At 43.1% G+C, this 16,233-nt stretch overlaps 1 protein-coding gene across 6 annotated transcripts in view; it reads right to left on the reverse strand.

Annotated features, from left to right (window-relative positions):
• Window positions 1-16,233, reverse strand: part of LOC118396724 (S phase cyclin A-associated protein in the endoplasmic reticulum-like) — a 142,256-nt gene that overhangs the window by 84,107 nt on the left and 41,916 nt on the right. For 3 of the 6 annotated variants that reach the window (XM_052465772.1, XM_052465774.1, XM_052465776.1), the window contains 14 exons: window positions 15,055-15,171; window positions 14,113-14,240; window positions 13,682-13,938; window positions 12,595-12,924; window positions 9,608-9,775; window positions 9,377-9,440; window positions 5,315-5,450; window positions 5,068-5,179; window positions 4,505-4,645; window positions 4,138-4,293; window positions 3,894-4,036; window positions 3,081-3,162; window positions 2,800-2,952; window positions 300-407 (listed from right to left, as the gene is read on the reverse strand). In XM_052465772.1, coding sequence (XP_052321732.1) covers window positions 300-407; window positions 2,800-2,952; window positions 3,081-3,162; window positions 3,894-4,036; window positions 4,138-4,293; window positions 4,505-4,645; window positions 5,068-5,179; window positions 5,315-5,450; window positions 9,377-9,440; window positions 9,608-9,775; window positions 12,595-12,924; window positions 13,682-13,938; window positions 14,113-14,240; window positions 15,055-15,171 — 2,095 coding nt within the window. The remainder of the gene's footprint in view (window positions 1-299; window positions 408-2,799; window positions 2,953-3,080; window positions 3,163-3,893; window positions 4,037-4,137; window positions 4,294-4,504; window positions 4,646-5,067; window positions 5,180-5,314; window positions 5,451-9,376; window positions 9,441-9,607; window positions 9,776-12,594; window positions 12,925-13,681; window positions 13,939-14,112; window positions 14,241-15,054; window positions 15,172-16,233) is intronic. The other 3 variants (XM_052465773.1, XM_052465775.1, XM_035791108.2) reach the window with 3 other exon arrangements.

The following is a 16,233-nucleotide window of genomic DNA, read 5'->3' on the forward strand; positions in this document are numbered from 1 at the left end:
TATTTTGCTAGAACTGTCTGGGAGTGGTCTGAGTGGGGAGGGGAAAACTGAAAACTTGCTGTTATTGGCAGAGGTTTGGAACTCTTTCTTATTGGTCTATTAACAAATTTACAGGCGAAAACTCCATCCCACCAAAACAGGCTGTAATTTCAGACGGTCTTTTCAAACAGCTCTTACATGAAAGGGGCATAATCAGAATGTTCACAATTTCACAGTATGGAGATTATATATATAAAACTAGGAAAACATTTTTTATTTTTTTTACTGCACTGGGCCTTTAAGTGCTTGGGGGTACGCACCACTTCCTCATCGGAGAGCTCCCGTCCCTGGATGCTACTGCTGTCTCTCACAGCCTGCTGGTGCCTCTTGCCCTTGGTGTGGCTGTACAAGTGCACCTCCGTGGTGATCTACAAACACACAGGTCAGAGGTTACTGCTGAGGACAATGTAGGCAGAGACAGTCAACAAGGTCCCCCACCCCCCATGGGAGGCCACTACAACTATACATTACAACTGGTTTTCAATAAGATCTTACAGAATGTTTCTTCTCCACCTCCACTCACAAACTGAATACATAGTGAGACCTAATATTTTGTCAGGAACTTAAATGCAGTCTTCAGATCGTGATCCATATGTTGTGCATGTTAAACACAATACGCCTTTAGTGGAATGAATTGACAAGGTAAAGAAAGGTGGCAAGTGTGGCAGCGTAGTTTCTTCAACCAGCATGTGATATGTGTCAGACAGACATGAGAGCATTGTTAACCTGAAGATGACTTCATGGCTGCATTTCATGATATTCTCCTTTCTGACAGCACAGTAGGACCATACTAAATACTGCAGTAAGAAATTGTGGCTGACAGATCCACTTAGGATGATCCAGCCTATATAACAACATTAATGTGATCGCTTTAGGATGGTCAATCACAAATCAAGCAGAATATTTTTATATTTCATTCCTCTACTCTGTGTCAATGATTACTCCTCACACCAACTGATTAACTAATGTCCCTTCTGTCATTCCTGCTCCTCACACACAGAGTGACCATATACAGTGGCATGTTTTGAAAACGACACACTGAATAGTAAGGCTGGCAATTTGCCAGGGACCTCTCAACACGATATTATCATGATACTTCAGTGCCAATATGATATGCGATTCTCAAGATTCTATATGCATGTGATTTGATACTACGATTTGATGTTCCAAACATATTGCTGGTGCAGAGGTACAAGGGAGCCTTTGAAAAGTAATGTAAACAAAAATGCTGAAAACATGTTGGCTCAGTATTTAAAAAGAAGACGCAGAAGGGCAACTCCAAGGGTAACGAAATGATGCTGAGACTCAGATATTTTACTTTAAAATGTATACTGAACAAAAACCATTGATTTCAAAGTTTAACAAACCATACAACACTATGCACTTTTAACAATTTCCACTTAAAATGTTACAAAAACATATTTACAGGAAGAACTGTGCAGATACAAACTTTGGTAAAATAATAAAACTGGGAGAGATATTACCAAACCTCGCATCCGCACAGTTTTCCAGTAAATGTTAATCTTTTTTTATTTACTGTGTAAATTGAGTCATTATGCATAGTGTTGTACAGTTTGTTGAACTTTGAAGTCAATGTTTTGTGATTGTAATACATTTTAAAGTGAAAAATCGTATTGTCAGTGTAATTTCGTTACCGTAGAATTGCCCAGAACAAGCTATTGGATGAAAAATACCGGAGTTTTGGTGCAGGTACGTACAGCTGACAAGCACCAGCTAAAGCTATCTAGCTAAATCAATACTTGGAGTCAAAGTATCAATATAATATCCTGATACGTAACTGTGTCAATTTTTCCCCCCATCACTACTGAATAGCTGACATATTAAACTGTGGGCAAGATTGGATGATACACAGACAGAAGCATTGGAATAAGTGGTGTGAAGATGAAGAATTGACACAAACAGCGTGAGGTGAGGTTGATGTGGCTGTGTCGTTTTCCTCCCACTCATGGCTGGAATAAAGCCTATTACAGATGGCCTGTGTTTAATGTCATTAAATAGAGTGCCATCTGCTGACCTATAGATGATCTCTGGTGTCAGATGCTGGCCAAGGTCATCTGACATTTTTTAACAAGATTCCCCCCTCTACCACCCACACTGTTCTTTATCTGATGCTAGTTGGAGCTTCAAGGTGTCTCAACCTTGTAGCAGTGAGAGCCGGCCGGGTCCGTCACAGGCAAATGTGCCTGCCTATGGATTTGTTGCCTGTCACTTGAAAATCATGCCCAGTCATAAATCTCTACTCCAGAGTTCATGTTTAATCAATGCAGTTAAATCCTCATTTAAATACATTCTCTCCCAAAATCCTCTGAATCACCTTCTCGTCAGCATTTTTATGCATACAGTCTGCCAAGCATCAATAGATGGGACCTCCACAGACGCTCTACTGCCACAAAGCTGCTGCTGCTTTCCCCTTCAGTTTAGGTTAAGCATGTAAGCCAATCAGCCTCACAAATTATTGCAAGAAATTAAGTTAATTAAGTACAAGGTTGAACTTCTCACTGGAGAGTGGATCAAGCCAATTTGAATGTATATGCTAAAATGGTTCTTTACTCAGTATGCCAGCATCTGTCTAATGCTACCAGATGTCTGGTGACTAGTGTCACATCTAGTGTCAGAGGGAATATATGCCAAGGACAACTGGGCAAAATATAAAATCAGCATCTACACTAAGAATAATACAAAGACATCTGGCTAAAAAACAGATAATTAAAAATCATTTCAGGGCTTATGAGTACATACCACAACATTGCACAAGGAGCACTGTTTCGTGCGCTCATATGGTGTCAGTTTAGGGGCATAGTCAGTGTTGGCATGTCTGCCACTGCTGAGTTCTGCTGCCTTCTCTTTCCTCTGCTCAATCTGCTCCATGTGCCTGCGACTGCTCTCATCGTGCTGGGAAGGAGAACAACCAAGAAGTCAACTAGAAATTGTAAACTTCTGTCTGGTCTGCAACTAGGAAATGTCAACATTAGTCTGGTCTTTAATGAAGGACAGGAGTGAGGTGCAGCAGCAACACTAACCTTCATCTGAATCTTCTTCTGCAGTTCCTCCATGGCCTCCTGTTGAGCAGCGCTGAGGGCAGCCAGACGCTCCTCTCGGTCTCTGTGGAGAGGACAACATACAGGAGCAGTGAGTACGTTTACATTCACACTAATAATTCAATATTAAGTGGATTATGGCAGTAGGCCGAGTATGGAATTAGTCATGTAAACACTCTGCTTATCTTAATCACTGTAACGTCAAAATCTAAGTAAGCAAAGGCCGATTTTCGGAGCAATTTTCCAAATGATTAGGACATGTAAACAGTTTAAGTCAGTATTCTAGCTGTGGATTTGATCTGTGCCTGTGCCAGCAAGGTAGCGCAAGCCTCCCCTTATGCACGAGTGAAGTGAGTTTGGGAAAAACTGAATGTATGCATTTTAGAAATAGCTTTCACATACAAACTATATATGTCCGAACTCAGAATCAAAGAGTATTTGCAAAAATAACAGTCACTGTGGTAGAACTTTTATTTGATTGGCAATTTTCTGCATTTATCAAAAGTCCCATCAGGTAGCCCGATTTCAGGTGTCATGGAAACATGATTATTAGTGAAATCGTTCTTCTTGCAAAGCATGTAAAAGTTTTAAACAAACGATTATATTAATCTGACTACCTACAATAATCGTATCATTGTGTGCATGTAACCGTGCTCAGTGAGGAGAGCCATCCTCCTTGACATCCGTATCAGACGGATACTCCCAACTGTAAATCTATTATACATGAAGAACAATGAACATTTGATAGTCCAAAAAAAGATGTGTGATTCCGACTGTGAGCCAGGTGGTACAGACCTGGCCCTCTCTCGTGCAGCGTCCTCCCTGGCCCTCTCCTTCTCCTGCTTCTGCTGCTCAATGCGCGCATCCTGCTCCTTCCTCCTCATCAGCAGCTCCTCCACACGCGCCTGTCTCTCTGCCTCCAGAGCACGCTTACGCTCCTGGGGAGACAGACGGGGACCATAGCCAGTCAGTGGGACTGTACACTGGGGTAAGCCAGAGAGGTCTGGGGGGAAAAGGGGGAGCTGCTGTTCATTGTTACCTGTACAGCCTCATCTCTGGCCTGCTTCTCTTCCTGTCTCCTGCCTCTCTCCTCCTGCAGCTCGTTGAGGCGCTGCTCGTACTCGTTCAGCTTAGCCAGCACGTCGTGCCTCTTGTTCTGTGCCTCCAGAGTGTTGATGAATGCTATCTCATTCACCTGTACAGAGTCACAAGGCCACCGGTCAAGAAGTCGGAATCATTAAGCTACAAAAAAAATCTAAAAGTCTGCCTCTACTCTAGTTTGCCATTGCTTTAAGAACATTCTCAGTGTCATAAATGTATTATCACAAGGGAAATCTAATTAGAAAAATACTTCAACTCTTGGACATGTAGCTAGGTGTGCAGTGTTCCAGGGGTCAGTCCTGTACCTTGGCCTCCTCCTCCTGAGCCTTCTTTACTATGGCCTGGAGCTGCAGCTCCCGCTTGAATTCTGCGTGGAGTAACTTCTCCTCCATCATCCTCCGCCGCTGGTCCAACAACTCCTCCTTCCATTTCCTGACCTCCTTCTCCTGTGAGGGAAAGACAGCTTGGGTCAGCTCATTTCACTCATGTACATTTCTCTAACCAAGGTAGACATTTTCATGGTGTCTTGCTTTCAAAGCATTTCCTGCTACCCGCTCTGGTCTTATGTCCACAGGGATTAATGTGAATATACACCACTTCATGTATTTATGTGGTTAATACTCAGGATTATTCAAGGGCTCACTCATCCCACGATGGCCTGAAGAACAAAAACAAACGTCATGAAAGATTGAGTTTGGGCTAAGTCTCTCCCAGACACATCTGTGGCCAGCTGGTTTGAGAGAGGCGGAGCTGGCCTCTGATATTTAGTGATTCTATCTGGCAGTGTGCTGACAGAAGCTCTCCTCGTGGCCAGTCTGGGGCTAGGCTGTGGTGTTTCCTGTTGGCTCTGCACTGCATGGCCACTCACCCTCTCCAGGAGCTTCTGCAGCTTGTGGGTCTTCTCATCCCGCAGTTTCTCTCGGAGCTGCTGGGCCTTCAGCTGTTTCTCCTCATGTTTCTTCTTAGACTCCGCAATGGTTCTGCCAACAAAGACAGAAAAAACGACTTTCCTCTCCCCCAATTGTCTTACACACAGTAGCAATGAACTTTGACATGAATCAAGATCTTTTCTCTGACAAACTTCAGCGTGACATGAGGGTGGGAGTGTGTCTCACCTTTTACGAGATGGTGAGGACAGTTTCTCGTGCATGTGGATTCCATGGCCAGGGGGTCTAGAAGGCTCCTCCTCCACGATGTCCCCCCAGGAGGTGCTCTGACGCCAGGGCTCCCTCGCTGCAGAGAGAGGTGAGTCTAGACATTGACCACATCTGTGTCTTTAGCAAGAGCATCAATACATTTCATTATATGTACTGAACAAAAATATATAAAACTCAACCGATTTTACTGAGTTAAAGTTCATAAGGAAACCAGTCAATTTAAAGAAATTCATTAGGCCCTAATCTATGGATTTCACATGACTGGGAATACGGAATCTGTTGGCCACAGACTTTTACTAAATTTAAAAGTTGAGACGTGGATCAGAAAACCAGTCAGTATCTGGTGTTACCATTATTTGCATCATGCAGCGCGACACATCGCCTGAGGATAGAGTTGATCAGGCTGCTGATTGTGACCTGTGAAATGTTGTCCCACTCATCTTCAATGGCTGTGCAAAGTTGCTGTCGTAAACGTCGATCCAGAGCATTCCAAATATGCTCAATGGGTGACATGCCTCAGGATCTTGTCACGGTATCTCTAGCAATTCAAATTGCCATTGATGAAATGCAATCGTGTTTGTTGTCTGTAGCTTATGCCTGCCTATACCATACTTAAGGGACCCATGTAGCAGCTCCCTTATGATTGATGAGCATTTTCATAGGGCAAATGGATGGTCCCTTACTAGAGGACCTCGAGTGATATTAAAATAGTCTGACGGCCTCAGGTCGCCCCCCAAGGCCTGGTCTTCCAGGAAGTAAAAAAATACAGTGTCAAGGAGACTCGTTTTCGAAGATATACATTTATATATTTTTGGAAATGTTCTGCTGTACCAGATAATTCCAGCAGATGGCAACTGACTGTATATTGCAAATGGACATTTCATAATCAAATGGACATGGCTTTTTCTCGTAAATGAAACAGACTTCAAAGACAAAACTCGAGCACAGTGGGTGGCCAAATGTACTTTTAGCCCAGAAACATGATGGCAGAGGCCACAATGCTCTTTGAGTTCATGCACATTTTGTGGGATTGAAGGTCGAAAACGGTAATACAGCACAAATTTGACCGCTTCACGTCAAAGTACATGAACCAGCCATTTATCATCGTAGTTTACGAGAAATTGTACAACGTCCATTTCATGATGGTTAACCTGTTAAGTCGACCCTCTACTTTTTCGAACATTCTGTTAAAAATCGCGCAACATTTCATATCCATATTTCATAACATATGATTAGTATGTGTGGATAGAAAACACTCAGACGTTTATAAAACTGGTTAAATCACGGCTGTGACTATAACAGAACGTGCGTTTCATCGAAAAGTGCAGGAAAATCTGATCACTGAAAATGGAAATAAATATCCTTGCGCTACTTCCAGGAATTGTTCAAAGTGAACCGAATTAAATGAGGCCGAGGTTGCAGTGCCTACAGCTTCCACACGTTGTCTAGAGTCTTGTCATTTGATTCAGCTTTGATTCTTGGTCAAACTGAATCAAGGGAACTGATTCGCCTCCGGTCTCCGACCGGATGTTTTGGTCGAGCTCTCTCCAGACATTTTTTCGAGACGGACACCTATAGAATTGACATCACCTCCTGATGAATTTTATCGCTTATTAACGTGTACTAATAACTAAAGTTGCATTACAAAAGTATTTTGAAGTGTTTTGTGAAAGTTTATTGTCGACTTTTTGAATTTTAAAAAATGACGTTACGTTATGAAACGCTATTTTTTTCCGTTTATCACACAGTCTTCATAGATCGATATCTAGGCTATATATGGACCGATTTAATCGAAAAAAAGACCCAATAGTGATTATGGGACATCTAGGAGTGCCAACAAAGAAGATGGTCAAGGGTAATGAATGTTTTATATTTTATTTGTGCGGTTTGTGTAGCGACGACTATGCTAATTATTTTGTTTACGTCCCCTGCGGGTCTTTTGGGGTGTTACATGCTATCAGATAATAGCTTCTCATGCTTTCGCCGAAAAGCATTTTAAAAATCTGACTTGTTGCCTGAATTCACAACGAGTGTAGCTTTAATTCAATACCCTGCATGTGTATTTTAATGAACGTTTGAGTTTTAACTAATACTATTAGCATTTAGAGTAGCGCATTTTCATTTTCAGAACTCTAGATGGGACGACCTGCATGCCAGGTAGGAGCAAGAGGTTAAACAAATGTTTTTTTTTCTTTAAAAAGTTAGAGATCCTGTTGAGGCGTGTTTCGGAGCTCTACGTGCTTTTCTGCACTCACACACACAACCAATATGGAGTGACAGTGTGGGGCTTATACAGACGGAGCCTGCAATAGTTACTGGCGTTTCGAACCATCAAACCATCAGACCTAGAGCTCCGAAACTTATAAACCTGTTCTAGAGCTTAAGTTGGTAGTGCGCGGTGAGTTATGTGGCTCTAGAAGGTTCTCAGGTCGAGAAACAGCCTCGTAAATTTGCAATATCTTCAATTAATTTTTAACATCGCGGAAATGACAACATTTAGAAAAGTCCCCAGAATAACAAGACTAGGTGCATTGAAACCGCCTCGTCCCATAGAGACGGATGTACTTGTCCTCTTGCTCAGTTGTGCATCGGGTCCTCCCACTCATCTTTCTATTCTGGTTAGAGCCAGTTTGCGCTGTTCTGTGAAGGGAGTAGTACACAGCGCTGTACGAGATATTCAGTTTCTAGTCATTTACAACATTAACAATGTCTACACTATTTCTGATCAATATGTTGCTATTTTAATGGACCAAGAAATGTGCTTTTCTTTCAAAGACAAGGATATTTCTAAGTGACCGAAAACTTTTGAACGGTAGTGTAATACATTGCCCGTCTTAACATGTTATACAGCATATTGTCAGTGTGAACATGCTATTCTGCAAGATGACAGTGTCCATTGCGAATGTATATTCATTAGGACTTCCCATTACGAAATTAACATGCTGAATCAACACCAATGAGAAATTCTAACTTGCTATGATCAGAACTTGACAAATAGACCTTCTAGGTTTATTTAGGGCTTAACATAGTGATATATTTCATTTGGTCAGTATATAGGCCATCTCAACATTATATATGCCATTTGCACATGGTTCACTCACTTTTGGGTTTGGAAGCCTACTTCCTATGATCATATATGGCAAATGGACTAAACATAGGCCTTATGAACAAACTCGCATAAGACAAATCTATCTAGGTACATACGGTTCATACATATGTATAATTGACAACAAAAAAATATTTATTAAAAAAAACAGTCCAAAAACGCACTTTTTACGAGGTTCATTTTTTTTATTCAGGTTGTGAAGATTTCTCCCTTGAGACCTGACTTTGACCATTTCCCACATAGAATCCTATGGTGGAGCGCGCTCACCCCCTTTGGGATTTTGGTTTATTACACCCGGAATTTTCTATGTTCCACTTGCAATATGTTTTTGACCAACTGCCACCCAATTGAGTGGTATTTGCGATTGTGTATATGTTTCGCCCAATGACAATAAGTAGCCATTAATTTTTGTCCATTTCACGGGGGTCTTCCCTTACATAACTCCATGTACTGCCAAATTCTCAAAAACGATGGAGACGGCTTATGGTAGAGAAATTAACATTCCATTTTCTGGAAACAGCTCTGGGGGACATTTCTTCAGTCAGCATGGCAATTGCGCGCTCCCTCAAAACTTGAGACATCTGTGGCATTGTGTTGTGACAAAACTGCACATTTTAGAGTGGCCTTTTAGTCCCCAGCACAAGATGCACCTGTGTAATGATAATGCTGTTTAATCAGCTTCTTGATATGCTACACCTGTCAGGTGGATAGATTATCTTGGCAAAGAAGAAATCCTCACAGAGATGCAAACAAATGTGTGCACCAAATTTGAGAAAAATAATATTGTTGTGCTTATAGAACATTTCTGGGATCTTTTATTTCAGCTCATGAAACATGGGACTAACACTTTACATGTTGCCTTTATATTTTTGTACAGTATAGATTAATTACAACTAAAAAGAAAAGAGATTTACCATCATAATCGGCTAACATGTCACTCCAGTCCATGTTGAGTCCACCTCCACTGCCAATGCTGGCCTAGAAGAGAGAGAATCAGTTCATGATCAGTGACAATCATTAGGATATTGCAAGGTGAGCAAAACTCAAGACCTGGGGAAAGAGATCCTACCACTTCACATTTTTAACCACCAAACTACTTTCATATGACCAAAGAAAAGCGTGAGTGTGTGAGGTATGTGACTTACAGAGAAGTCACACTCGTTGTCAGTCTCCAGGTCATTGTTCTCAGCCTGGATCTCTCTGGTCAGCTGTTCCTCTTCAGCGATGGCGCTGGCAATAGCCTCCTCGTTGGCCTTCTCCAGGCGGTCAGCCAGCTCCTCCTTCTTAGCCAGGACCTCTGCCATGGACTGGGGCTGGACACACAGCACACACACAGACTCACATACAGCTCCTTCCTCAGGTCATTCAGGTTTGACCAAGCCCACTGGCAGTCAGGGTCTATCTCGACATCTCTAAAATGCAGGAATGTTGTCTATTGCTTTTACCAAGACTTTGAAATTTGTTATTATATAGTGGTGGGCTTGGCGGGATCAACTTAAAACATTTCCTGAGTTTTATTTTGAAGAATGTGTCTTCATTTCATACAGCTCTAAGAGTACCATTTTGAGATGTTGGTATTATAACAATGTCAAAACTGAAAAGAAGATCAAACCAAAAAAGTTAACTGCATCGACCAATCACAAGATCACAGGTGAGGAAGCATTCAGGAGTCATGCAGAACAAGTTCACTGTGAGGATGACGAGATGGTGGAAGGAGGCACAACTAAGGGACCATTTCACTGACATGGTTCAAAACAATGAAACACAGGTCGGAATAAATATCTACTAGATTAGTCTAAATAGCCTGATGGAGACCAAAATGTCTCAATGTCTATTAGTCTTTACACTTCTGACATGAACTTGACAAATAGTCTTTCCTTAGTCCGAAATTACCATCAGGGAGAATAGATAGCTAGCTGCACTCCAGTCCAGAGAGACCAGAGCTCCAATCTAACTTAACAAGGGGAATAAGGGAGAGGTTTCTCTCACCAACAAAGCTGTTTGTCTCTAACTAGGGTCCTGCAGGGGAGTCTAAACAGCACTGGGCTTATCTGAGCCACCCAGAGAGGTGTCTGGCCTACTCCAGAACTAAGACCAGATCTGCCTGTGTTTGATCTGAGCAAAGATGACTTTCCCTGTAGATCATTCAAAAGACATAATCTCTAGGTATAGAGAAAACCTCCATAAGAGGTTAAAGTGCTGTGGAAGTATCTATGACAGACAGTAACCCTGCTAGTGAAGGAGGGTATTCCTGATGAACTATAGAGAGACTACATAGGCAGTAACAAACCTGACACGGGAAGGCTGCTGATCACTAATGCACAGTGGAGACCAGCTACAGAAAACAAACTAATACCTGACACAGTCATTGTACAGTCGTGGCCAAAAATGGAGAATAACACAAATATACATTTTCACAAAGTCTGCTGCCTCAGTTTGTATGATGCCAATTTGCATATACTCCAGAATGTTATGAAGAGTGATCAGGTGAATTGCAAAGTACCTCTTTGCCATGCAAATGAACTGAATCCCCCCCAAAAATGTCCACTGCATTTCAGCCCTGCCACAAAAGGACCAGCTGACATCATGTCAGTGATTCTCTAACACAGGTGTGAGTGTTGACGAGGACAAAGCTGGAGATCACTTGGTCATGCTGATTGAGTTCGAATAACAGACTGGAAGCTTCAAAAGGAGGGTGGTGTTTGGAATCATTGTTCTTCCTCTGTCAACCATGGTTACCTGCAAGGAAACACATGCCTACATCATTGCTTTGCAAAAAATGATTTCACAGGCAAGGATATTGCTGCCAGTAAGATTGCACCTAAATCAACCATTTATCATCAAGTACTTCAAGGAGAGTGGTTCAATTGTTGTGAAGAAGGCTTCCGGGCACCCAAGAAAGTCCAGCAAGCGCCAGGACCGTCTCCTAAAGATGATTCAGCTGGGGGATCGGGCACCACCAGTACAGAGCTTGCTCAGGAATGGCAGCAGGCAGATGTGAGTGCATGTGCACACACAGTGAGGTGAAGACTTTTGGAGGGTCGCCTGGTGTCAAGAAGGGCAGCAAAGAAGCCACTTCTCTCCGGGAAAAACATCAGGGACAGACTGATATTCGGCAAAAGGAACAGGGATTGGACTGCTGAGGACTGGGGTAAAGTAATTTTCTCTGATGAATCCCATTTCCGATTGTTTGGGGCATCCGGAAAAAAGCTTGTCCAGAGAAGACAAGGGGAGTGCTAACATCAGTCCTGTGTCATGCCAACAGTAAAGTATCCTGAGACCATTCAGGTTGCTTCTCAGCCAAGTGGCTCGGGGAATAAAACATCAATATTTTGGGTTCATGGCCAGGAAACTCCCCAGACCTTAATCCAATTGAGAACATGTGGTCAATCCTCAAGAGGCGGGGGGGACAAACAAAACCCCACAAATTCTGACAAACTCCAAGCATTGATTATGCAAGAATAGGCTGCCATCAGTCAGGATATGGCCCAGAAGTTAATTGACAGCATGTCAGGGCGGATTGCAGAGGTCTTGAAAAACTGCAAATATTGACTCTTTGCATCAACTTCATGTAATTGTCAATAAAAGTCTGACACTTATGAAATGCTTGTAATTATACTTCAGTATTCCATAGTAACATCTGACAAAAATATCTAAAGACACTGAAGCAGCAAACTTGGTGGAAATTAATATTTGTGTCATTCTCAAAACTTTTGGCCACAACTGTACACATGCCATGACCCCTGGCCCTTTGGGCTGAATCTGTCCCTGAACTGGACACCCTGTCATAGGTTCTCTCACCATTTCAGCTCAAATCACAGTCAAGTTTTGATTATTGCCCACTTCATCAACACAGCATAACAACTGGGCTGGCTACTTCCAGCAACGAACACGACAGACACTGCTTTCAGAGCTCCCACAACCGGACCCATATGGTCATCCTCTCACAGCCAACCATCAACACTCCCAAGTAAACTGAGGTTCTGAGGGGGCTGTGCAGCATGTCATCTCACATTGTGGTTGAAGGTTCTGTAGATTGACTTTGTTTAGGCGGTGAAGGCCCCTGGGGGATCTCTGACCCCCCCCCGCACTGAGCCCTCCCCCCTCTGCTCCTCCATCGCTCAGCACTCACAGTGGAAAGCTCTGTGGGGTCCAGCACACTCTCCAGTTTCACCGCTGCCATGGGAGTCTCAGCCTGTCCTGGAGCAGATGCTGCCATGCCCTGTGACGCACCCCCGGCAGCCCCCTTGTTCCCCAGAGCACTGGGCCCATCCATCTGGGCCGTGTCTAGGGACGGAGGGAGGGCTAAGGAAAGGACTGGAGCTGGTAGGGATAGGGTTGCAGAGGGGGTAGGGTCTTCGGCTTGTGTAAGAGAAGGGGTTGGGGCTGGTATGGGCGGAGGCGTGTCCTCACGGGGTGTGTCGACACACTGCCCCGAGTCTTGCACACTGTCTGCTGGGGGCTGCACCGACACAATCACACACACACAATATTAAACACATGCATATTCCAAGCATTTCATGAGAGCAGTGACAAATCAAAACGATTAACACACACATCATGCAGGGAGGTTGGTACTAACATGCCCTAAACACCCTCATCAGATCATCAAATAAACTATACTGAACAAAAACAAAAATAAACGCAAAATGTAAAATGTTTCATGAACTAAACTAAAAATTGATTTGCTGATTGGCTGGCTGGGCCTGGCTCCCAAGTGGGTGGGCCCACGTGCTCCCAGACTCACCCATGGCTACGCCCCTGCCCAGGCGTGTGAAATCCACAGATTAGGCCCTAATTTATTAATTAAAATTGACTGATGCCCTTATATGAACTGTAACTCAGTAAAAATAGTTGAAATTGTTTCATTTTGCGTTTATAATTTTTTTCAGTATAAATGTGGAAACACATGAAATCTGTCTAAATCAAGCAATGCCTAGAATACACCCCTACCCAATGTGTTCTGAGGCATTGAGAGAGAATTTATTTAATGAGTGAAAATGGCATCTTTCTGCCTCTGAAATTTTAGTGTACGATCAATTGTGTTAAAACTGATATGCCCCGTCTGGACAGGCTGTCTATGAGTACTGTGGAGCCCAAAACAAAAACAATGTGGCTGATAAAACGGTTTTGAGTTACTCTGCACCACATCTCCCGTCTTCCTGAATAATTTATATTTGGGGACTCCTGGGAGGGTGAGCGACGTCAGGGCTCAGTACCTCCATGTTACCCTTCTCCAAGTCTTCTGCAGTCTCCTCAAGTGGGACAGGCTCCTCAGGGATTGTCTGTTCACAGTGACCCGTGTCTTTCTCCAGGGGGCAGGACCTGCCAAGGAGCTGTTGGTTCTCCTTGTTACTGTCGTCGTTAGGGCTGATGTGGGCCAGGACCGGGCTGACCTTGGCTACGATGATGGCAGAGCGAGGCCTAGCAGGACGTCCACGCTGGACTGTCTCCCAGCCCTCAGAGTCCTTCTTACCTGGACACAGAAGGACACACACAAATAAGAAGAGAACAAAACAAATGTCAATGCCCCATAGGCGTTAATCAGAAGGGGGGACACACCCTGAAGACAAAAGGACATCAGAGGTGTACTAAATGATGAGGATCATGTAGTTCATTCTATAGATGTGGAGGAAAGAGCTCTGCTTACCTGGTTTCTCTACAGGACAGGTGTTGGGCTGGCTGGGGACAGGGAGAGACTGGGAGGACTTGACACGCTCAGCCCAGCTGGGGCCCGTGTGGGACAGACGAGCTACCGCCAGTGTGGGTGGAGGACCACTGGAGAGATAAACACATAAATAAGAACCAGAAGAGAACAATGCCAACATACACAAAAGCATTTCAACCAGAGAGATTATCACTGTACAAAAATAGTACAAATGGCTGTGAGGACCACTAAAAGAGATGACCCTAAGGTGAGCAGCTCCATCTGCCTCTTCCAGGCTGGGCTTTTCATCACAACACTCCCAGGGCCTACAGGGCTGTCTCAGGCAACAGACCTCCTTCATGATCAATACCCATTTCCTGCAGCATTCGATTACAGGGAACTGCACATATTGAACTGATGCTTCAGCAGTCTTTAACCACACTTATCTACACCTCCCACTGTTTCTGTGGCGAGGGCCAGTGAGACTCAACAAATTACATTAAACAAATGCCTCGCCATCAGCAATCAATCCCCTTGATCAGATCACGCACAGAGTAGCCTCTACCAACCGAGACCAGTCGGCACATCATATCTTACATTGATTTGTTAGAGGTTTTAGCATTTGCATTCCCTTTTCGCTAACTGTAAACATCTAATGATGGCTGACCATTTTACACGTAATTTTACATTTACATTTAAGTCATTTAGCAGACGCTCTAATGTCAGCCAGGCTGCAGCTGAAAGATGCTGAGGCGTAACAGATTGTACTGCTTCCCAGAATGTGCTGATGGGGAGTAAAACAACAAGAGATTTTGATGACTGCTGTGTGTTCATAATGACTGTCAGTCATTACATAAACATGATGGTAAGCAATTTGAGCTCAGATCGGAAACAGTGGAGATTAGGGCCGTCAACTGAACCAGAAATGAGTTGGAGAAATCTTACCCAAAGTTGAGGGCACGGCGAGCACTAGGAGAAGGGACCATTCTGTCCGATGAGGGGCTAGGCAACACATGACGACCTGGGGACATTTTACGCACTTCCCAAGCCAAAGACGTGGGTCTTGATTCAGAGGGGACAAAGAAAATATGTTTTTCATAAACTTGTAATATAGTGTAGTACCATAGTTCAGGGTGAGATTTATGTCTCACTTTAGCTAAAAACAACTCAATTAATGGAACACAGAAACAAAGGTTGTCTGATTGATTAACAGTCTATGTAAAATGTACAAATTGGGAGACAACATAAAAGCTTGGATTTTTATATCTTAGTCAATTAACAGGTGTTGTGGTCACTGTGTTAAAGAGACGCCATTGATCCAGTGTGTTTGTGACTCAATGGCATGGAGCAGAGATGTCACTTAGAGGTTCCCTCCGGGAGCGATGGGAGAGCGAGTGACAGCGAGACAGAGAGCGAAAGCAGTGTGAGTACCCAGCCAAATAGAAACAGCCAGGCGCCCCAGGGCAAAGGATTCTTTGGCCGAAGGAGCTCTATTTTGGTAGATTCTAATGTCTTGTTTTGGATATTGTCTAGTTCTATATGATCAGGACTATTTTCTAAGTTGGAGAACATTAAACCTTTAACCTGTCTTAGATACGGTTTTATTACAAGATAGGAATGGCGACAATGATGTTTGTTTTTCAAATTGTGTTTTATTAAAACATAAATGTTTAGTACACAGCCCACATTATCTTGAAAAATGTATTCAAGTTTGTTATTCCAGGTCTCAGTTTTTTTTCCTTCAGTTTAGGGATTCGCGGTCAAATTCACTTTTAATAGAGAAACAAACTAATTTGATGTTGTAAGTCCACAACGAGATGTTCAGAATCCACAAATGCTCAAACCACATCTGGAGACTATTTTTGAGGTCTGGGAAAAATCTAAGAATTTTGGATTTGTGGGTGAAGTTACCCTTTAATTCAAGTGTGCACCTAGCAAGAGGCTGTTGTTTAGCTGTGTTTTTGTAGCGCACGTGATGGTAGAGTTTGCAAAACAAATACCCACTGGATTGATGAAAATAATGAACTTATTCTGCCAGGTAAGCATAGGATAATTTGTAGTTAAGATTTAACTGAGAAGGTTTTGGGAAAGACTTTCCATCTACCAGAAGACTGTGGGAGACGC

This window comes from Oncorhynchus keta, chromosome 17 (assembly GCF_023373465.1).
Source record: "Oncorhynchus keta strain PuntledgeMale-10-30-2019 chromosome 17, Oket_V2, whole genome shotgun sequence".
Taxonomy (NCBI): domain Eukaryota; kingdom Metazoa; phylum Chordata; class Actinopteri; order Salmoniformes; family Salmonidae; genus Oncorhynchus; species Oncorhynchus keta.